At 39.2% G+C, this 10,868-nt stretch overlaps 1 protein-coding gene across 1 annotated transcript; it reads left to right on the forward strand.

Annotated features, from left to right (window-relative positions):
• On the forward strand, window positions 1–4,918 carry LOC137292069 (uncharacterized). The gene is made up of 3 exons (XM_067823613.1): window positions 1–32; window positions 1,782–2,111; window positions 3,931–4,918. The coding sequence occupies exons 1-3, from the start codon at window positions 1–3 to the stop codon at window positions 4,916–4,918; spliced, it is 1,350 nt and encodes a 449-aa protein (XP_067679714.1).
• Window positions 4,919–10,868: the final 5,950 nt, after the last annotated feature.

The raw sequence follows: 10,868 nt of genomic DNA on the forward strand, positions 1-10,868 counted from the left end.
ATGGGTGTAGCAACAGCTCAGGTAACAGCCAGGTAAGCGAAAGGCACGTGCGATGTTCATTTCATCGGTCGGGGTTGGTATCAAAAGTCATCACACTCATCAGAGTCATCAGAGTGCACTCGTATGATAACAAGTCTGATAGTCACCTGTTGTAAACCGCTTTGAAGCCAGTACTGATGATCCACTGCATTTTCAATTTCTCTGTTGTTTTTGCCATGTGTCTTGTGAAATGTTGCCATGGATTCGTGGACTAGATTTCGAACGTCTGTCATTTGAAACGTTGTGTTAATCCGTACAATGTCATATTTGATGTTACCCCAGATCAGTTCAATCGGGTTCAAATCGCAATGATAAAGAGGCAAACATAAGACATCAATACCTTGTAATTTTAGATACCGGTCCATTTTGTTACAGGTGCTCTGTTGTTGATTTTAATGATTTCATAAAGTTTTGGTTTTGTTGTGTTATGTGGAATCGGTACATTATGGTTTTCTAACAATGTTGGGTCTTTCGTATCAGGATCCTGGAGCATTGCCCATGACAGTTTGTGGGCAACGCCGGAAAAATGGTGCTTTTGTACCCATTCCAAGACAACCTTTCCATTCATTTTTGTGTGGTAAGCTCGGTTGCCTTTGGCTTTAGCCCTAACACACAAGAGAACTCAGGTAAGAATCCCAGAGATTTACTGCATGAATCACTATGAGTCGCCCTCTTTTGCTTATTGGCAGTCTTCTGGAACATGCCTCTTCAGTGCTAACGACCCATTCCGTTTCTGCAGTGTGTCTTGAATTCACCCAAGTCTCAGGCTCAAACCCCTCTTTCCTCATTTGACATATGGTCCGTAAATATTTTAACTCATTCACACAGTATCTGACCTTTCACATAGAACACGTCTCACTTCCCCGCCAACTTTGGTGTACCGAAATCCGAACTTATAAAGCAATTTCCAAAGCTGGTACTTAGATATTGAGAGGGAATGCTGAGTTTCCATTTCTTTAGCAATATGCGTAATGATAAGCGTCTATTCTTGCCATATGAACGTAGGATTGTGTTCTAGACATGTTGCTTTTGCGAATCAACATTTTCAGCTTTGATCAGATTTGGCGGCAAGCATATCTTCAGTGGTCAGTTTTCCGGATAGCAAGTTAAATATAGGTTTATACGAGCTTCTTTGCTGTTATATTAATATATTTTTTTATTATTTGTTTGATTTGGTGTCAAAGGAGACTCATGGATTTGTAACCGCTGGTCCTGCTTCGATATTCGTTGCTTGAATGCAATGGTGAATAATTGATTGCCTGTTAGCTAACAGGCGCCATGTGTATTATTTGAAATGAAACAGATGAAACAGACACGCCTATGGATTGCACCAGCCGGGCTTCCTTCCTCAATGCACCTGGTTGTCACTGACTTTCCAGATTCGACCGATGTTGAAGAGATTCACGAATTGGAGTCATGGCTGTGCGTTTTGTGAAACTGACTTATGTGCTTCCTTTCACCATTTTAATTGGAGTCCTTCTATGGTTACCTGTGATATTGCAAAATGAGTATTGTTCGCTGCGTAAATTACATGGATCTTTGTCCCAGTTTCAGAAACGAGATTCAGACTTACGCCGGGATATTTTGAACTATAATATCACCGTTGACAATCAAATCAATGCCCGGAAACCAGAAAGGCAAGAAGGGAGGTTAGTCAAGGATTTACATCTTTCTAAACCCATATCCCCAAGGAAGGAGTTTGACAGGAACAGTTTAAGTGAATGGTCAAACAAAACTTTCAGTCCACCAGGAAGGGTAAAGAAGGATTTGCGTGATTGGAAATATGGTCCTAGAAAGACCGAATTAAACGCCAATGAAGCTGAAAAGAAGGATGAAGCTGACAGGCGTTTTGGGGGGTTTCAGTGGGTTAGTGACAATATCACGTTTGTATATTCTGGTTACTATGACGACAGAGATGACATTCCTGTGGTTCGTGTTATTGCCATGATTCCTGATGATCTGAAGTATTACTATACCTGTATCTTGGAGTATCCCAACGAAGTGTTCTCTCATGTTATTGGTTTTGCGAAATACAACTTTGCTCGAGTTTTACCAGGCCTCTCCAGAAACAGGTATGTTTACTTTTATGCCCACGATAGTTTACATGGAATATATATATAGGCAAGACAGATATATATATATATATATATATATATATATATATATATATATATATATATATATATATATATATATATATATATATATTCTACAGTCACTGCCTTTATCAAACGCAGTTCATTCTGTTACAATGGCAATGTCGCATGAATTTCTTTGTTGTATTCGAAGAAAGCGTATCGATGTGTAATGTTACTTCAAGTTATAATTTAGAGGAATGAAATGTGTGTATTTGAAAAGTTAATCTCCCCCGCACGACCGCACCACCACTCAGAATACGGAATGGTTGGTTCCGTGTATGTGTTTTTAGCTGCCTAAGCACGATAGTTGTCTCGCATAGAGAGGGAGAGAGAGAGAGAGCGAGAGAGAGAGAGAGAGAGAGAGAGAGAGAGACAGTGAGTGGGTGAGTTACGTTTTACGCCGCACTCAGCAATATTCCAGCTATATGGCGGCGGTCTGTAGATAATCGAGGCTGGTCCAGACAATCCAGTGATCAACAACATGAGCATCGATCTGCGCATTTGGGAACCGATGACATGTGTCAACCAAGTCAGCGAGCCTGACCACCCGATCCCGTTAGTCGCTTCTTACGACAAGCCGAGTCGCCTTTTATGGCAAGCATGGGTTGCTAAAGGCCTATTCTACTCCCGAATCTTCACGGGTCGATCGATCGAGAGAGAGAGAGAGAGTATAAAAACGGTATAAAAGAGAACAATATAACACATTAATTGATTTACAAACACGCAATTTATTTAACACATACAGAACATGCTTGACCGTGACTCTTTCATCACAAGGGATGCAAGACAGATCCTTACGTTTCAATAAATGCTCATGTCTGAGTCTTCTGTGGTCAATACGACGTTGTTGCATGATGAACTCTTTCAATCGGACTGACGGCACAAGTTTGTGTAACTGGTGGTTAGTTTCATTTTAACTTATTGATCCCTAATTGAGTGTCCGACTTCTGTTGAAGAGAACAGAACAGCTCTGGGTGTGAGTCAACACTTATGCCTTTAGTTCACAACTGAGTTTCCAGCTCTTTAAATATTAAACCAAATACTATATCTATTTAGAATATTTATATACAGTCGTTATACTGAACTTACCACCGTGTGGCAATGAGCTGGCAGCTTACAAAACAGTCAGTATTCAATAAGGATATCCTACAAATGGGGAACAAAGATGTCGCATAAGCAACTGGAGAAATGGACATAATGGACTTATATACTCATTCTTAACAACTAGTCGATAATTCATCCCAATTCGCAAGTTAATTAGGGAAATATATCTATTCAATACAAGATACATGATAAATACGAGAGCAAAACAGAAGCTACTTTTGTATCTAAGATGGATTTAAAACTTGTGAAGATAATATCTGACCAGCTGCTTAATGATATTAAACTTAACTGTGGACAAATGGATTTCCATAGTAAAGTTTTGTTTGGAAAAGTAACACAGTGTAACGAGCTTGCAATTAGAGTGACGTGGTTACTGTGATGTTGAAAGGTGTGTCAGTGCTGGGACAAATCTATTTTTACTTTCTGTATACTGCTCAGATAGCTTGTACAGGCACTTGATGAAGCATAAACTAAACATGTTGCTAAAATATTTACAAAACAGTGATAAAATAATCTCGACAACAGTAATGTCTCCCCATCGCCTTAGATATACAAACAGGTGCACAGATTATTCCACTTCTATTCATCCATTTCCTATATTTGCAGAGTATTCAGTCATGTATAGATTCCTATGTGCCCTATGTTTCAGATACCGAAATGGCTATGTGATTTGCCCTGTAGCAAAGACACTTGGCAGACCATCCTTCCTCTCGGTTCATCAGCAGGGAAACATATCTCCAAGAAACAACATCACAATGTGGCGTTCCAAACAACGGAAAAACTCTTTGACCCGATGTATCAAAGCCTTTGAATCCAACTACAATAATGTGTCACAACTTGTTTGGAACATTGAACTCAACCGATTGTTTGGCGTGGACAAGTCTGTCTTCTACCTTAACAGTCAGACGCAAGATGTTGTCAACATGCCCCAGAATTATGAGGCCGAGGGTATTGTAGAAATTAGAAATTTTAGTATCAACCTTCCCGGAAGCCCAATTGAGATGTATATAAAATCAAATAAGCACTGGACACAATTAGGAACATATCACGAATGTCTTTTGTCTCAGATGAAGTCTGCAAAATATGTTACATTTCATGATGTTGATGAGATCATTGTTCCAAGGAAGTACAAATACCTTGTCCATCTTGAAGACGACCTTCTCAATAAAACATCAGGCAACAAGATAACCGGTTCTCTTCTCTTCAAGAACGTCTACTTTCCTGTTTTCAAAAACAAGACGACAAAAGACTTCCCCTTCAAACGTCTTGCTGAGATATATGATATACACCCCCTACTGTACACAACAAGAATGAAGACAAACCATGAGGGGATTTCTCCCAAACGCCTGGTAATACCCGATGTAGTTGAAGAGATGTTTATTCACCACGTGGAGGTATATAAACCAGGGTACTTAACTCTGGTGGTGGAGGAGGACGTGGCTTCGATGCATCATTATCGGCGTGCGAAAACAAAGTACATGTATGAGCCTGAGTCGGAAGACGTCTACATGCACAGATTCTCCGAAACACTCGTTGCAGCAGTAGTGAAACGATGCATGAGGGGCAATCATGCACAGAAGAATATTTCAGTGAACTGTGCCGGAGGATCATTCGCAGAAACTCAGTCTGGAAATTGATGTATGTTCTAGTACACACGGAAAATGCATTAGCACTGCAATTATAACTGACATTGTGTTGTGTTTCTGAGAATGTGTCTTTTACATTAACATAGAGGACCTTGGTTGTCCTTAAATAATTTTGTAACGTTCACGTACCTGCTGAAAAGTGGCTCTTTGAAGCTATAAGGTATGTTTTTGTGTGCTTTAGTAAGTCTGAATTGTTCAACGCTGCTTTATTTATTTCTGCTCTACAACAGAGTATGAACTTAACTTTGGACAAAACCGGTATTGCTGGATTTTTATTTTAGCGGTCATGGTCATGTGTTTTACAGAAAAAAATGAGGACAGTGACACAACATGGTATCAAGAGACACCTCACGTGATTCCAATTAAATTCTTATAATGGGTTCTTATCATGGCAACTGAAAAATCATGAAGAGGTACACATGGATCGCCACCCTCACACAAATACGCAGGCAGGCAAATATGTTTAATAAGCTTGTAATATAAAGTGAAAGTTCACGAGTAAGGAGAGTGTGCAAGAACATGACAACTACTTTGCCAAAGTGATAGCAGGACCAATATGCAAATCATTAATGATATGCAAATGCCAAAATATTATTCCTGAAGTTGTCAACAACAGTTTACAGTAAACTTTCTCTTTAGGATTTGGTGAGCAATATATATATATATAGCCGTCCCTGCTAACCCACACCAGTGAATTGTTTGTTTTTAAGCTAATTCGTACTGTGCAAATCCAACTTAACACAACACGAATTTTTGTCCTATTAAGAAGGATCTCCTTAACGTCATATATGTCGTTCTCTTTCACATCCATTTTGATAATACACATGAAAATCCTATTTCACCATTTAGCTCCCTTTCTCAGACTCTTTGATTTTGAAGGGTGGAGATAAGGGTTAGAATTGATCTTCAATAGCCCACACTTGTCGTAAGAGGCGACAAACTTGATCGAGTTGACACGTCATCGTATCTCAGTTGCATAAATCGATGCTTATGTCGTTGGTCACTGGATAGTCTGGTCCAGACTCGATTATTTACAGACCACCGCCATATAGTTGAGTGCGGCCAACAATTCGCTCACTCTTTGGTTTTATTTCTGCCTCATTGTGTCTCCCACATGAAATCGTTTCTTGTAAGTTATATCTTGGGGGTATACGAGGCACTGGAGGTATTCCAGGGGAAACACATTTCGATACTGCACTGTTGATCATATACAGATATGCCACCTGAAGGTTACTTAATGAATGGACTAAAAGAAAACTAAATAGTAAAATATAGGACCAAAGCAAATGAAGCATAGATGCAAGCAGCGAATGAACAAACTAAAAATGTATACGAAACACATAAAGTTGAGTATACTTAATAGTCCTTTCCCCTTCAATGACAAATCCCAGTCCTGTGTAACCTTCACCTTCGTAACCATTTTCGAATGCAAAGTTGTCATTTGCCAGCTTTGATGGTGAATACTGAGACAAATAGTTATCATTGCTTTTGCATATTCATTAATGAAAATCTTCCACAAAACCATTTTTTAGGAAAAGAGAATACGTTTTTTTAGTTTAGTAATTTCATCAACACACAACAACATGGAATCTATATAAACCAGCTTGTGAATACAAAGCAACCCAGCCCAAATCTTAAGATTTTCATTATAAGGGGCAAAGCATTATAATAATTTCACCCTTGGAAAGAAGGCACATTTTCTCCATAGTAGTTGGTATAGCGTTGACGTAGATCTTTATTGCCATTAAGTATATACTGAGTGGTCAGTTTTCCGGATAGCAAGTTAAATATTGGCTTATGCACGCTTCTTTGCTGTTTTATTTATGTTTTATTATTTGTTTCATTTGGCTTTAAAGGAGACTCATGGATATGTAAACGCTGGTCCTGGTTCGATATTCGTTGTTTGAATGCAATGGTGAATAATCAAGTGCCTGTAAGCTAACAGGCGCCATCTGGTTGTGCATTATATGGATTTTTTGGTGTAACGTAATGTAACAGATACGCCTATGGATTGCACCAGCCGGGCTTCCCTTCCTCAATACACCTGGTTGTCATTGGCTTCCCAGATTCGACCGATGTTGAAGAGAACCACGAATTGGAGTCATGGCTGTGCATTTCGTGAAACTGACTTATATGCTTCCTTTCACCATTTTAATTGGAGTCCTTCTATGGATACCTGTGATATTGCAAAATGAGTACTGTTCGCTACGTAAATTACATGGATCTTTGTCCCAGTTTCAGAAACGAGATTCAGACTTACGCCGGGATATTTTGAACTATAATATCACCGTTGACAATCAAATCAATGCCCGGAAACCAGAAAGGCAAGAAGGGAGGTTAGTCAAGGATTTACATCTTTCTAAACCCATATCCCCAAGGAAGGAGTTTGACAGGAACAGTTTAAGTGAATGGTCAAACAAAACTTTCAGTCCACCAGGAAGGGTAAAGAAGGATTTGCTTGATTGGAAATATGGTCCTAGAAAGACCGAATTAAACGCCAATGAAGCTGAAAAGAAGGATGAAGCTGACAGGCGTTTTGGGGGGTTTCAATGGGTTAGTGACAATGTCACGTTTGTATATTCTGGTTACTATGACGACAGAGATGACATTCCTGTGGTTCGTGTTATTGCCATGATTCCTGGTGATCTGAAGTATTACTATACCTGTATCTTGGAGTATCCAAACGAAGTGTTCTCTCATGTGATTGGCTTTGCAAAATACAACTTTGCTCGAGTTGTACCTGGCCTCAGAAGACACGGGTATGTTCAATGTTTGTGAGAATATTTTAAATGTGGCGTTTACTTTTATGTCCCCGATATTTATTTTACAGAGACCGGTAAAGCTAGATATATTCTACGTTCATGAAACGCAGTTTATTCTGTTACACGGCAACGACAATGTCCGATGAATTTCTGTGTTGTATTTGTAAAAACTTATTAACTTATTAACGTGAGTGAAAATGAATAAAATTGAGTATAGAGCAGTAATTAAGTTATTAGTTCTTGAAGGAAACTCGGCGAAGAACATTGAAGAAAGGCATTCAAGAGTTTATGGGAAGTCTTCCCCTTCATCTGCTACCATCAAACGATGGGTCAATAAATTTAATCATGGTAGAGAGAGTCTTGAAGATGACCCCCGTCCAGGTCGCCCAACAACAAGCACTAGTCAGGAAAACATTTACAGAGTGCATGGACACTCCACGAGTTAGAGGAGACCACGGGCATTTCACACGGATCCATTGAGACAATTCTTCATGAACATCTCGTCATGTCTAAGGTGTGAGCAAGATGGGTGCCAAGAATGCTTACAGATGAAATGAAGCAAACAAGGGTCACCATAAGCAACTCCATGCTAACCAGAGACATCAAGAATCCAGAAGATTTTCACTTTAGGCTAGTAACCTGTGATGAAACCTGGATCCACCACTATGATCCTGAGACAAACAAGAATCCATGGAATGGAAACATGTCACTCCTCCCAGGACCAAAAAAGTTCAAAGCCTCCAGATCAGTGCAGAAGGTAATGGCGACAGTCTTCCGGGATAGGAAAGGCGTCATCCACATAGATTACTTACCAAAAGAAAGAACAATGAATGGGGAATATTACGCTAACTTGTTGAGGCAAGTGCGACAATCAATCAAGGAGAAGCGCCGGGGCAAGATCAGACGTGGTATTCTTCTAGATCAAGACAATGCTCCAGTACACACCTCTCGCGTTACAGCCGCTGCTGTCCAGGAATGCGGGTACGAAATCTTTCCGCATCCCCCCTACTCTCCAGACCTGGCACCAAGTGATTACCATCTGTTCCCAAATCTCAAGAAACACTTGCGTGGTCGTAGACTTCAGGGTGATAATGCGCTTATTGCTGCTACTGAGGCTTGGTTTGAGGACCAAAATGGCGCCTTCTACAGAGATGGCTTCAGCGAACAAGTGTCTTGACTCACAAGGGGACTATGTTGAAAAATAAATGTGGTTCATACCAATATTTTGTGTTTTTCTATGCAAGGCTCAAAACTTATTGACATCCCCTCGTAATTTGTAGGTGTAACAGGGAAATATCTCTATTCAATACAATATACCTAGAGAAAACCACAAGCTAATTTTGTAACTAAGATAGATTTAAGACTTGTGAAGATAATATCTGACCAGATGCTTAATGAAATTAAGCTTAACTGTGGACAAGTGGACTTAAAAGTCACACAGTGTAACGAGCTTGCAATTAGAGTGACGTGGTTACTGTGATGTTGAAAGGTGTATCAGTGCTGGGGTAAATCTTTTTTTACTTTGTGTATACTGCTTATATAGGTTGTACAGATACTTGATGAAGCATAAACTAAACATATTTACAAAACAGTGATAAAATAAACTCGACAACAGTAATTTCTCCTCATCGCCTTAGATTTACAAACAGGTGCACAGGTTATTGCACTTCTATTTATTCGTTTCCTGTATTTGCAGAGTTTTCAGTCACGTATAGATCATGCACAGAAGAATATTTCAGTGAACTGTGCCGGAGGATCATTCGCAAAAACTCAGTTTGGAAATTGATTTCCGTAATGGAAAGTATTAAGCTATTCTTGATAGAGTTGTACTCAGCGTTTCAGCTATATGGTTTCGGACTATAAATGTTGCTGTCTTTTTGATAAGATGAGGGTGAGGTGATCAACTGACAATCATAAACATGGGTTTAACACACTGAGCGGGGTTAGGCAGGGATGTGTGTTATCTTCATACTTATAATAGGTAGATAGTCTTAACATATGGTGTTAATGCCGGTAACAATATTTTGGTGTCTTCTTGTATACTAATGACATTACGCCAGTTTTGCCAAAAGAACGTTCTTGGCAATTAATGCTCGACTGTTTTGCTGAATGGTGTAAGAGGTGGAGATGGTGGTGGTTGTGGAGAGAGGAGAGTGGAGAGATATATTCAAAATGTTGGTTGGCAAAGTGTACACTTGTATATTTTACATAATGACTTTTTATAATGGCCACAGACCGACCAAGGATGTACTGGATAGTAGGGTTGTGCACTGGCAAGCAAACTGTGGCAAATAAACTGTTGCAATATACTAGTATGCGCTTCCGGCACCCGTATTATGATTCGTGTTGTGTCCCATTGGAAACTTAAATGTTTTGGCAGTAAGTACCACTAATTGTACTTGTCGATCCTATTTTCGATAGTAGTCCCTAAACATATGTCTTATGGGTCAGATAACTGCAATCTCAAAATCAAGTTGCATACTCAAGGATTCTATTTCCCTTATATACCATTCATAAGATTACGGTATGCCGTTTTGTCATTGAACAACGAAGGAATAAAATGTTTTCAATGAAAATTAATTCAAAACATAAAGATAATCACAGAAAACTTTATATGTTCTACACCCAATACACCCGTTCTCAGAAATAATACTGCAATACGTATCGTTTCAAAACACGTATCACGACTGTTATGAGTGTGTATTTTCTGTATATTTTGTTATTTATTCAGTAATAATTAGTATTGGGTCACAACATTTAGTGTTTTGAATAATAATTATGATAGGTCACCTTTTGTTTAAATAGATGTCAACACTTTTAGGATTCTGGTTTTCCGGAATTTATCTGCTCCTAGTTTTCTATGTGTTTACTTCCGGGAGACTTATTCGAGGGCACTCTACAGTATTGACAATGGTCGTAAGTGCTCGAACTTTCGGGAAATGACTCAGTATATATAAAAAGGCTGGTTGCCGTGTTGAGAGCGACACACGTTCACATAACTGGAGGATATACATCACTGCCAAGACTTGATCATCAAAACCCTTCAACCCCTGACTCTACATTATCTGCTGTCAGACTGATTGCTGTGTTTACATTCTGCATAGTTGATTATCTCTCGTACTGAGACTTTGGTGAGTTTGCTATATTATATCTTGTGACCCATTGCCTTAGATTTGACA

The sequence above is a fragment of the Haliotis asinina genome, chromosome 7 (genome assembly GCF_037392515.1).
Source record: "Haliotis asinina isolate JCU_RB_2024 chromosome 7, JCU_Hal_asi_v2, whole genome shotgun sequence".
In the NCBI taxonomy this organism is placed as follows: domain Eukaryota; kingdom Metazoa; phylum Mollusca; class Gastropoda; order Lepetellida; family Haliotidae; genus Haliotis; species Haliotis asinina.